At 33.4% G+C, this 13663-nt stretch overlaps 2 protein-coding genes across 2 annotated transcripts in view; one reads left to right on the top strand and one right to left on the bottom strand.

Moving 5' to 3' along the window:
* PCDH11X (protocadherin 11 X-linked) overlaps positions 1 to 13663 on the bottom strand; it is a 1221358-nt gene that overhangs the window by 952345 nt on the left and 255350 nt on the right. The window lies entirely within an intron of this gene.
* Positions 1 to 13663, top strand: part of POF1B (POF1B actin binding protein) — an 81523-nt gene that overhangs the window by 58347 nt on the left and 9513 nt on the right. The window contains exons 8-14 of the mRNA XM_049766919.1: positions 254 to 328; positions 4615 to 4707; positions 5513 to 5626; positions 6528 to 6680; positions 6952 to 7071; positions 9614 to 9742; positions 10388 to 10470. Coding sequence (XP_049622876.1) covers positions 254 to 328; positions 4615 to 4707; positions 5513 to 5626; positions 6528 to 6680; positions 6952 to 7071; positions 9614 to 9742; positions 10388 to 10470 — 767 coding nt within the window. The remainder of the gene's footprint in view (positions 1 to 253; positions 329 to 4614; positions 4708 to 5512; positions 5627 to 6527; positions 6681 to 6951; positions 7072 to 9613; positions 9743 to 10387; positions 10471 to 13663) is intronic.

Here is a 13663-nt window from a genome sequence, read left to right as displayed (position 1 = left end):
TTAAGTGCTCTTTAAAATAAAAATGTAATATTAGCTTGGTTTCCAATATTTTGCTTAAAACCCTGTTATTTGCATGCTCTATGCATTATAACTACATTATTTAAAAGTTACAACTAATAAATTTATAAATAAAGTTCATAGCAAATAATGCTCCCAATTGAAAATGATTTTGATTAAAAATAAGTAAAATCAAACAAAACTTCAGTAGTAATGTGTATCTACTCAAGATATTATCCTCTTTTTTTCCTTAAAGTCAGAAGACATTGAATCATTGATTCCTAAAGGACTGTCAGAGTTTACAAAACAGCAAATTCGCTACATTTTGCAGGTGAGAAAGGGGTGAGTGGGCATAAAAGCAATATTAAGAAATTCTAGCCCTGAATTTTTCTTGAAAACAGAAAGCTCAAAGAAGAATTGTTTCACAAGTGTTTAGTGTACATTGATTAAGTAAGTATTTTATTAAAGTTTAATAAGATTATTATTATTGGGGACTGGAGCTGTGGCTCAGGAAGTAGGGCATTTCCTTGAACGCACTAATCTAGGAAGTATAGTGTTCGATCCCCCAGCGTCCCATATGGTCAGGTATTCAGAATTTTTTCTTTTTTTGGTTTTTGGGACACACCCGGTGATGCTCAGAGGTTACTCCTGGCTATGCACTCAGAAATTGCCCTTGACTTGGGACCATATGGGACACTGGGGGATCGAACTGAGGTCTTTCTTAGGTTAGCTCATGTAAGGCAAACAGCCTACCACTTGCACCACCGCTTCAGCCCCTCAGAAAATCTTTTAAAAGTATTTCCTATGTTTTGGAAAACTCTTTTCTTCACAGTGCTATAGCATGGCTTAACTTACAGCTTTGACTTCCCCCCTTACTTTTGCAAAGAGAGATAAACCAAGGTCTTTTTTTCTGTGTGAATGTCTAGAGACCAATGAAGAAGTAAATGTCCCGTAAATAAAAGGAAAACATAAGTCAATATAGGTGTTAAGGAAATTCTGTTCTTTTAAAACCACAATACACACTTGGCCAAGGATGATGTGATTCAGTGTAGACCACACCCTTGCATGTATGAAGTCCTAGATTCAATTTGGTATCATGGGGGAAGAAGTACTCTATATTTTCAAAAAAGAATTATAAAGATAATATAATATTAGTGAGGACTATTTCTAATTTTACTATTTGTTCTCAAAACAGGTTATTATCTGATAATAATTATAATGATAATAATCAGGTTAATAATAACCTGTTAACAGGTTATTATTATAATCTGAATAACAGGCCTGATCATATTTGTGAAATGTAAATATCATTTCACTGATTATATATACTTATATATGATATACTATAATAAAAGAAAGTAATATAAGCCACTACCATGTAAACACCCCAGCTTTGCAGATTCATGCCTATATCAGAAGAGCTGTCAAACTGATGAATTTCACAGGTACAATGGTCTTCAGGCTGAAGTATATGATGCCTACTTGGGAAGGAGCAGTCAAGAATGGTCCCCCTGAGCACTGTCGAGTGTGACCCCAAAACAAAACAAAAAAAGAATGGTCCTAGTTTTATAGTTTCTGGAGCTCCTGGAGTGACAACTTTAAAATCCACAATATACAGAGTCCAGAAGAAGCACAGCCAAATAGACTCTAAGCTCAACCATCAACAAACACTCAGTAAATCCTCAAATAATAACATTAATAACTCCATTATAAAATATAACAATTTTCACAAATTTTCTCTTACTGAACTTTTTTTTCTTTTTGGTTTTTGGTTTTTGGGCCACACCTGATGATGCTCAGGGCTATGTGCTCAGAAATCGCTCCTGGCTTGGGGGACCATATGGAATGCCAGGGATCGAGCCCAGGTCCATCCTGGGTCAGCTGCATGCAAGGCAAACGCCCTACCATTGTGTATTGCTCCAGCCCCTAAACTATTTTTATAATCTCATTTATTGTTTTGTTGTAACAAGTAATGTGAAAACGATTAAATTATGTTTTACAAGGAGGACCATTGGGAGTCACTGGGGAAAATGGTGGAGTGAAGGTTACACTAGGGCAGGGATTAGTGTTAAAACATTGAATACACAACACAATTACATTATGAACAATTTGTAGACCATGGTGTTTAAATAAAAGTATTGTAAACCATGGATCTTAAAATAAAAAGGAAGTCTCCAGCATTGTGCAGCCCTGAATTCAGACCCCTGTAGAGATAATAGTCTATTATCTTCTGATCTCACATTCAACACAGCTAGCCTAAATTTGAACCCTGGCATCACTTATGGTTACCCAAGCTTTTTCCAAGAGTATTCCCTGAGAGTAGAACCAGGGATTAGACTGAACACTGCTAGGTGTGGACCAAAAAACATTAAATAATTATTTATTATTTATACTATACCTTCTCTAACACCAATTTGGCTGTTTTATAATTTTGTTTTATTTGTATTTTTATTAAATCACCATGAGATACAAAGTTAAAATGTGTTGATAGTTGAGTTTCACTCATATAAAATTTAATTCCGTTCACCAGTGTTCACTTCTGTCCAATAGTTTCCCTCCTGTCCTAGCCTGCTTCTAGAGCAGGGATCTCAAACTCGTGGCCCTCCGCACAACATTTTGTGGCCCGCGGCCAGTCTTCAAATATCGCAGTCTTCGCGATTATTCGCATTAGTAAGAAAAAAATCGCATTAAACATTTGCATACCCCGAGCAGTTCAGTTCGGGGTATGCAAATCTTTAATGCGATTTTTTGCGATTTTTTTCTTACTAATGCGATTTTTTTGGTGTGAATATTCGGTAAGCGAAATCCCTTATGCGGCCCTGCTTCACCCCGACTTTGCCTCCTGCGGCCCCCAGGTAAATTGAGTTTGACACCCCTGTTCTAGAGCACAAAATATGTGCTCTCTCCCTCCCTCCCTACCTCCCTCCCTCTCTCTCTCTCTCTCTCCCCCCTCACACTCTTCCCTCCCCCCCTCGAATTGTTTTTAACCTTTCTTTAAGCACCATTGTTTGCAATACTGTTACTGAAAGGGTATCATGCATATCACTTTACTTCCTTTCAGCACCCAATTCTTACACAGAATCATCATTTTCAACTATTATTGTCATAGTAGTCCCTTCGCAGTACTGAGCTTCCCACCCAAAGTTTCTATTGTCTTTAGGCATTATTCTCATATTATGATTTTATTTTTTTTGTTTTTGGGTCACATCCGGTGGTGCTCAGGGGTTACTCCTGGCTCTCTGCTCAGAAATCGCTCCTGGCGGGCTCGGGGGAACATATGGGATGCCGGAATTCGAACCACAATCCATCTGCATGCAAGGCAAAGGCCCTACCGCTGTGCTATCTCTCTGGCCCTCATATTATGATTTTTTAAATATCCCACAGATGAATGTGATCATGCCATGTATGTCTCTCTCCCTCTAATTCATTTTACTAGGCATGGTATTCTCGATGTCTATCAATGTATAAGCAAATTTCATTACTTCATATTTCCTAATATCTGCATAAAATTTTATGGAATAGGTATCCATAATTTATTTATTCACTCAGCGTTCTTGTGCACTTGAGCTATTTACAGATATTGGCTATTGTGAATATGCTGCAATTTTAGAGCCTGGTAAAAGGGGGAAATCTAGACCAAGGGTCTCAAACTCAATTAACCTGGGGGCTGCAGGAGGCAAAGTCGGGGTGAGGCAGGGTCGCCTAAGGGATTTCACTTACCGAATATTCTCAATAAAAAATCGCATTAGTAAGAAAAAAATCGCATTAAACATTTGCATATTCCGAACTGAACTGCTCGGGGTATGCAAATGTTTAATGTGATTTTTTCTTACTAATGCGATTTTTATTGTGATTATTCGGTAAGTGAAAATGTTGTAAGGAGGGCCGCAAATGGCCTGAGGGCCGCAAGTTTGAGACCCCTAATCTAGAACAATATTTTGGTTTCTGACAATAGGTTTGTTTTGACAATAGCTAAGAGGTTTATTCTGTATTGTTTTGTTGGAGTAGAGTAGTCATCCAAAACCTTTCGTGTTGCTTGGATTTTAAGCAAATTGAATGGCTTTTAGAGACTGAATTTGGCTCTCTAGAAATATTGATATTTCTAGGCTATTTTTTCTACACTAGTTTGAAATTATGTAAGGACATTTTATAAACACAAACTCATTTCTATGTCATTTCTCAGGTCTCATTCTGGATTAAAATTTGAGATGTTTTGTTTATTTCAAATGAATACTTAACGAATGCTATATTTTTTCTTACCTCAGATAAAAATTCCTTTATTGTGCAACACAGAATTGTTATATCTTTGAACTGCCTCTGTTTCTAATTTTCAAGTAATTTGAATTATTCATAAAATATTTCTGTTTTGAGAAATATGATACTTCAAGGATAAATTGACTGCTTATATCCATGTAACCAATATATCTTCTAAAATAGTGTTTGGATTATTTATATTTGTAACTGATAACAAGCCCTATATAGTACTGTAATATTTCAATATCAAAAGTAAAGCTGTAAATATGTGAATTTGCTCTAAAGAATATAAAGATAAGACTACTTTATTGATTTTTTGAATGTTAGTAAAATTAAACTAAATAAGGTTGTTTCTTTCACCAGCTGAGGAATATGTCTGACAAGTCACTTCGACTAGTCCTTTCTACATTCAGCAACATAAAGGAGGAACTTGGACAACTGCAAGATGATTTGACAGTAACATTTTTAACAAGTTTTTTCTAAGGCTTTGCTATTTCCTAATTTTCTAAAATAGAAATCAATCTATTTAGTGTCTCTTAAAAATTTAATGTGTTAGTCAATATAATGCTTACCTAGATAATTATTTTATTTTAACAATTAGAGAGAGTTGGGTGAGAGAGGCTTTATTTAATATAGTAATGAAAGAAGTTTGTGTATTCACTTTTATTTTGCCATTAAGGTAATTAAATACGTATAGCAAAATTTAAAGTTTACTGTGCCTTGTAAACTATAGCATTCCTACCAATTGGATGAGGTTATTTTTCCTTTTTCAATAAAAATAACAAATGTTCTGAATTTCCTTGGATATTAGAAGGATAATAGAGTATTTGACCTTTTTAGTTTTTTCTTTTAACTTGCATTATTAATGCAATCAGAGAATCCAGAATTCTCTCTATGCAATGAATAACTCATTGAGGACAATGTTCTTACTAATATCTGATGACCATATTTAACTTCTAATTTGGAAATTCCCCACATGCTAGGATTAACAAGAAATCTTTATAGATTGGAGCAAAACATAAACATGCTTAAGAAGGTCTTTCATCAACTTCCTTAGACTTAATCAAATTATTAAAATGATTTAAATGACTATTTTAAATTTTGAATATTTTTCTATTTCATTTTTAATGCTTAATAATCAATTATATTAAAGAATAAGAAAAATAAGGATTTATTTAAACTTTACAATGTACATAGTCTTTGCACTTTGGACCAGTCAAAAGTTTCTGCAATTTTGATTCTTAATAATTTATGCTTCTAGTCACTCGAAAATGACAAAATTAGACTGGAGAAAGACTTGATATTTAAAGAAACTCAAATAAAAGAGTATGAAGAACTCTTGGCATCAGTGAGAGCAAATAATCGCCACCAACAGGTAAGATAGTGCATTTAAAATTAGATAAATTTTCGTTTCACAATTACCTACATTTTGTTTGCACAATGTAGATACAAGTAAGATAATTAAAATTTAACAGAAAATGCCTTCATATTAAAATCAAATGGTTCTATGTATTTCAAATAACAGAAGGCCCTCTAAGCAAAACATAACTTTATGTCTTAATATAGGAAGGTAAAAGTTTAAAAAAAACTGTGTTGTTAAGTCCACTTAAAACAATAATCAACATTTCATCACAAATAGTTTGTTGGCTGTACAGGGGTCATTATCATTGTTTTCGTGAAATAATTACAACAAAAATGTATAAAAATTAACAATAAACCTATTGTTGTGTGACAATAACTTTAAAACCTAAGTCCATTCACTCAACCAATCCATTAATTATTGTTGCTTATTAATGACCAATGACAAACTTTGATTTTAGATATTAAAATATGGTTGTACAATAAAAATAAGAGTAACACTTAGAAGCATTCTTTAGATGTTTCAGCAGAAACAACTAAGAAATGATAATGACTTAGTCCTTTCTTATGATCATCCCAATAATGGTCCCACATTTCCAGTTGTCTCATGATCAAATGTATGGTAATTTTGCATTAATTGACACAACGTAGCAAAATCGTCAAAGAGTCACAAGCAGTCTATTGTATAATTATTATATTACAAATTAATTAGTCTTGATTATTTTTCTCTCAGAATAACAAAACTCTGGGCAAGTCTCTAACATCTTGCAAGATTTATTTAATTTCTATTTACAGGTAAAGAAAAAATTGTTATAGAAAAAATAATTGCTTTATTACATTGGATAAATCAACTAGTAAAAACCACCTCCACAAAGAATTAGAATTTCATTATCTATTTATTTGTGTCTTTTTCACAGCAAGTACTTCAAGACTCAACTTCAAAATGCCAGATGCTGGAAGAAAATAATCTCTCTCTTATACATAAATTATCTGACATAGAATATAGAATAAAAGAACTGGAATATTGTAAATGTAATTTGGAGAAAGAGAATAAAAATCTTAAAATACAGGTATTAAAATTTTATTTTAAATTAGTGCTATTAGACTATTATATCGTTTTTACTCAATTTTTGGGAAGATTACAGACATCTACATATATTCATGCACTGCTTTAATCTCCAATTCAGGTACTTTCGCACTGACATTTGAATAACATCACTAATAAAAATCACTTTATTGCAATGCTTCTTTTAATAACAAGGTTTTCAGACAATGATAAGTCATAATATATGATATATTTTATATGAGAATTTAATAAGAAAATTATCTTGTTTCATGTAGGTTGCTGAAACAAGCTCAGGTGTGATGATGCAGACTAAAATGGATGACATTGGGAATCATTATATGGAAATGGTAAAAAACTTAAGAATGGAGAAAGAGAGAGAGATTTCCAAACTAAGGGTATGTTAATTCTACATTACATAAAAATACAGGTCTACACAACCATTTTATTTTTAATGTTTTTCTTTGTTGTGTTTTTGTTTTTTAATTAAATAATTTATTTAAACACTGTGATTACATAATTGTAGTTGGGTTTCAGTCATAACAAGATCACTCCCCTTCACTCGTGCAACCTTGTCATCACCAATGCCCCCATCTCTTCCCTCCCCTATATCCCACCTGCATTCAAGACAGGTCCTCTACATCCCTCACTCACTGACATTGTTATGATAGTTCTCAGTGTAGTTATTTCTCTAACTGCACTCACCACTATTTGTGGGGAGCTTCATATCTTGAGCAGGTCCTTCTGGCCCTAAACTCTGAGAATTATTTCAATGTCTTTAATTTTTCTTAAAACCCATAGATAAGTGAGACTATTTTGTGTCTCTCTCCCTCTGACTAATTTCACTGAGCAAAATAGATTCCATGTATAGGAAAATTTCATGATTTCATCTCTCCTGACAGCTGCATAATATTCCATTCTGCATGTGTACGACAGTTTAGTCATTCATCTGTTGTAGGGCATCTTGGAACACAATCATTTTAAATAAGTAATAATGGTTTTAAACTTAAAGCTTCAAGTAGACATCAGTTAAAGTTGTAGTTTTACTAATGTTCAGTAGTTCCCAGAATCCATCCCATACCTCCCCACCATTCACCTCAGATTGCCATCATAACAGACTTTTTTTTAACTTTGGTTGTTAAAGTTTAGGTCCTGTGATTTCATTTTGGTTGACTCTGCGGTTTGAATATCTAGATAAATACAGAATAATATAATTTATATTGGATATTTAGAATAATTGTATGAAGGAATGCAATGGTTTAAATGGTGGTTGTCTAGAACACTCTTGCCCCCAAAGTATATTGAGAATAAGGAATGAAATTGAGTGTAGGAGAAAGATACATGAAACAACAAGGGACAGGGATTAAGGGGGTCTCTGGTGCATTGATAATGTTAAGAAAAAATGAACTAAATATCCACAAAGTCAACAATAATGAAATCATGAGACCCAAACCCAAACTTTATTTAACAACAAACTTAAGAAAGTATTGGTTACTTGTAAGCTGTTTTCTAGGAAATCAAATGAAGTATTAATGTCAGATTTTTAGTTTCCAATTTTAATTATTTTTAATGCTAAGGAACTCTTTATGATATTGGCTAAGGCATGTCTATAAAGGCAAGAAAAACATTTTACATTTTCAGGAAAAACCACGGTTGAATAATAAAATTTACTTGACATTTTAAGAATAATACATAATAAGTACTTTGTCAATCACAATACGATGTGAGTTATGTTAGTATTCAAATTATACAGATATTTATGTGAATGAGCATATATTGCCATATGTTGTAATTCAATGTTCTATTGACTAACTTTTAATTAACTTCTAAATTGAGTAACCTTTAGTCTACTGAAACTTAAATTCAGTCAAATATACTTACATATCTAATGAAAAAATTAATAGAGTATTATCTACACGTATCACTGAAAATGTTAACCAAAATTTATTGATTTTCTAGTACTTTTCTTCAACATATTTATTTTAAAGACAAACATTACTAACAAAATATAATGTATCAACAATCTTGATCACATAATATGGTAAAGAGGAAAATAGAAAATAGTTATACTATCTGTTTGGAATTCTTACTATACTTCTTACTTACTAACTCTTTGATAATATCTGAGTATTATTGACCTGTGCTATAAATGATAATCAAGAACCAAAGAAATAATGTATGGGTTCAAGCACATACCTTGCAGAGCCAACCCTCATTTGATCCCAAGCACCACACATGTTCCCCCTAGCATCACCAAGTGTGATCCCAGAACACAAAGCCAGGAGGAGTATATCCTGAGATTGGCCACTAAAACACAAAATAAATAAACTCATAAATAAAATAAGTGGAAAATAATATTTAGTTCAGAGAGCTATTCAGAGACCTGAAATTATTCATGCTGGATAAATATTTTTACTGTAAATAATGATATAATATTAACTACCCTTGGGGCCGGAGAGATAGCACAGTGGTGTTTGCCTTGCAAGCAGCTGATCCAGGACCTAAGGTGGTTGGTTCGAATCCCGGTTGTCCCGTATGGTCTCTCGTGCCTGCCAGGAGCTATTTCTGAGCAGATATCCAGGGGTAACCCCTGAGTGTCACTGGGTGTGGCCCCAAAACCAAAATAATAATAATAATAATAATAATAATATTAATTACTCTTGAGTTTTAATTAAAGAGTATATGAAGCAAAGCAGTGATATGATTGTTTTAGGAAATACCTAAGCCAAAGTAGTAAAGTTACCTTTAAATATGATTAATACCTTATTATAATTTTAATTCATTTTACATTATAAATTCATGAACATTTATAACTATTAATATTTATATATTTATTCAATAACACATGTATGACTTATTTATGTCACATAAACTCAATAAGATCTCAGTTTCCCATTATAAATGAAAATAAAAATCATGCCTATTTTTTTAAATACATAGACTCAGTTAAATAATTATCAAAAAGATATTTCAAGAAGAGAAGGAAGTTGCAGTGACTTCCAATTTAAACTTCATGAGCTAACAAGCCTGCTGGAAGAGAAGGATTCCCTTATAAAGCGCCAGGCAGAGGTAAGAAGGGAAGGGATAGGGAAGTGCAACATAGCTCAGCTCAGTGGGATGAATGTAACCCTAGATCCAAAAACGGGAATATTTTCAAAACTCCCATTCATGAGATAGCAACTGGCTATGCAAATGTTCCTATTTCTGGAAAAAAATTCAATTGAAAGTTAAAATTAAAGCAATCACTTCAGTGCTACTCTACATTTAATACTTTTAATAAACAAATTATATTTTATTAGCTGGGAAAACATTCAATGAGATTGTAAGTTCTGTACTAGATTATCAACAGATTTGTAAAGGGTATGATTCATATTTCACTCTTAACTAATTATATTACTATTATTAAACAATGTATCTTATAGTAAAATTTAATAAACTATCTTAGAATATAATGTGTTTGTATATTATAAAGAAGTTTCTGTACTAAATTACTATGATTTTAATTTTTAAGATTTTCATGACAAAATCTTACACACCTTTATTTTGAAAATATGCACATTATCTTGTTATAATCTCTAGTTATAAAGCAAATTTAAAATCCCATACTAAGTAGTGGATTACTGCAAAAGCTTTTAATATAATTTATTAGGTATAGTGAAGCAAAAGTATGTGGTTTGTAACCTTTTCAAATTATTGTTACCCTCTACTTTTAAGGAACTCTCAAAATTGAGGCAAGAAATATATTCATCTCATAATCAACATTCCAGTGCTGGAAGAACTACTATTACAACTAAAAAGTAATGTATTTTCATAATATTTGTTATAGTTATGTAGTATGTTTCTATAGTCATAGTATGTTTAATATATCTTGATAGATGCTTCTTAGATTTTTATTTTTATTGTAATACCATGATTTATCCAGTTGTTTATAATATAATAATTTCAGACATTAACTATGCAAGAAATAATCCCACTATTAATGTGACCTTTCTTTCAACAATGTCCACAATCTCCCACCCACCACCATAATCTGTCCCCTTGTAGGCACAAATTTCCTTCATAGTATTTGCTACAACACAAGGGAAATGCAATAATAAAAACTTAGATCAACAAGGGTCAGTTAGAAATTATTGTTATATCTTTCCATTATGTTACTAAAATTAGTGTTTAAGGACTTTCTGGTTTGTGGTTGGTGCCAGTTGATCCTCCTCTTTTACTTTTAGGCTCACTGTTGTTGGTAGATTTCTATGTAATATTCCCTTCAGATTTCCTAGGATAATGCTATTTTGACACTATTAGACATTTTGAAGTATTTTTCTTTTTTAAGTTTTTTTTTAAATTTAAACATCCTGGCTCTAAGCTTGCTTATAATACAGTGTTTTTCCACAGATAAAGTTGTTTATGATGGAATTACAGTCATACAATGAACAACAACTTCACCAATGTCAACAGTTTCCCTTTAATCCTCTCCAATGTCCTTTTCCTTCCCACCCACCCACTGCCACCTTTTTCTGGAGCAGGCATTATACTTCACTTTCTCTCCCTTTTTATCTATGTATCCTTTTGTTGACACTCTGGTTTGCACTACTGTGAATGAAGGGTTGCTATGTATGTCCCTTTCATAGTAGAACCTTCTCTACTCTAAAGGCATTCTCTGCTCTTTGTGGCAAGTTTTCTATCATGGACTGGTTCTTCTAATCCTCATCTTTATTATCTCTGAATATTATCCTCATACTTTATTTTGCTTATCTCACAGATGAGTGAGATTATTCTGTTTATACCTCTTTCTTATTAATTTCACATAGCATAATACTATCCATGTCCATCTACTAATAAGCAAATTTCATAACTTCATTTTTCCTAATGGCTGCATAGTAATCCATTGTGTAGATGCATCACAGTTTCATTAGCCACTCATCTGTTGTCAGGCACCTGGGTTGCTTCTAGATTCTGGCTATTGTAAATAATGCTTTGATGAGCATACAGGTGCAGAGGGCATTTTTGTTTTGTTTTTGCATTCTTTATCCCTAGGAGTGATATTGCTGGATCATAACAAAGATCAATTTCCAGTTTTTATATGAAATATTTATATTGTTTTACAGATAGGATGGACTAGATGACATTTCTACCAGCAAAGAAAGTTCCTTTCTCCTCATATACACACTAGCACTAGTTATTCTTGTTCTTTGTGATATTTGCCATTCTCTGTGAGTGAGATGATACCTTATTGTTGTTTTGATTTGCATCTCCCTGATTATTGGTGTGGAGCATTTTTGTCATGTGCCTTTTGGCCACTTGTTTTTCTTCTTTGAGAAAATGTCTGTTTATTTCTTATCCCCATTTTTACATGGTTAGATGATGTTTTTCTTGTTAAGTTTTCCAGTACCTTATATATTTTATATATTAACCCTTTACAAGATGTATATTGGGTGATTAGTTTCTTCCTGTCCATGCCTTTGTATCCTAGTCACTGTTTCCTTTGAAGTGCAGAAGCTTCTCATTTTATTTTATTTGGGGGGGGGGGGTTGGGTCACACTCAGCAGCTCTCAGGGGTTACTCCTGGCTTTATGCTCAGAAATCACTCCTAAAAGGCTCAGGGGACCATATGGGATGCCAGGATTCAAACCACCATCCTTCTGCATGCAAGGCAAACACCTTATCTCCATGCTATCTCTCCAGATCCAAGCTTCTCAATTTAATGTAGTCTCATTTGTTTATCTCTGTTTTCACTTGCTTAAATAGTAGTGTTTTCTCCTTAAATATGCCTTTTGTGTCAATTTCATGGTTTTGAGAAAATTGGTCAATTACATGCAAAAAAGTGAACTCTTTAACATCATGCACAAAGGTCAAATCAAATTGATTAAAGATCTTGATATTAAACTTGAAACCACCAGGTACATAGAGGAAAGCATTGGCAAAATACTCCATAACTTTGATTCTATTTATCAATGAATTTTCATAAAGGGCATAGTTATTGTGATCAATTAAATTATTGAGTTAAGTGGTATTTCCCAGGATGTTAATAGAAAATAAGAAAAAAAACTTAAAAATAAAAGAGACCAGCAGGATGGTACCAGATATAGAGTGATAGGTGGGAGAGTGCTGGGCTTACAGATTTATAGAATTTAAAAGAACCTATAGAATTTCAGCTCTATAACAGAATCTATTGAGTGCAAAAATACTTTGTTGAAACATAATTAATAGCCATTATAAGATGGAGCATACTGAGCTCAGAGTCCACAGAGTTCCATTCTTATTCCTGCATCCAACAGTGGGTCAGAAAGAGACTGAGAACTGATATTGCACAGCACTGACAGGGTGGGCATAGTTAGCTTCAAGATACAAATGGGAGCAACCATTTTGAAAACTTCTATTGGGAACTACCATCCCAGAATTTTAAATAAGTAGCAGGCACGTAGGAGGTGAGCTCTTGCAAACAGGGCATCAGATCAGCCATTTCATCTCTGACCATGGGACTGCAAGTTCAGATTGTGAGACCGATCTCAAGCAACTGAATCTTAAGTCAAGACAATATGACAATTGTTCAGGGGAAAGGCCCACCTGCAGAATAAAAATTTTGGATTTCCCAAGCCTAACAGACAGGAATTCCTATCTTACAATATATTTCCCCATTTTTCTGGGTATATAAAAAATAAAAAAGATAATGGCATGAAGTATTATTGGGGCACCAGGGAACTATGGCTGGGTTGTAGTATCTGTCCATCAATTGATGTCATTCTCTATATTTCTGATACATATAAAGCAACAACAGTGTTCACTAAGAAATGCACTAGAATACACATATTCCCTATTTTCTGCTGAACAAGTCTAAAAGAGCAATGCTGTTCCCCAAATAAAGAAATGCACGGGGCCGGCGAGGTGGCGCTAGAGGTAAGGTGTCTGCCTTACAAGCGCTAGTCAAGGAAAGGACCACAGTTCGATCCCCCGGCGTCCCATATGGGTCCCCCAAGCCAGGGGCAATTTCTGAGC

The sequence above is a fragment of the Suncus etruscus genome, chromosome X (assembly GCF_024139225.1).
Source record: "Suncus etruscus isolate mSunEtr1 chromosome X, mSunEtr1.pri.cur, whole genome shotgun sequence".
NCBI classification, from domain to species: Eukaryota; Metazoa; Chordata; class Mammalia; order Eulipotyphla; family Soricidae; genus Suncus; species Suncus etruscus.
The sequence above is the reverse complement of the archived record's forward strand: the minus strand, read 5'-3'. Positions and strand labels throughout refer to the sequence as shown.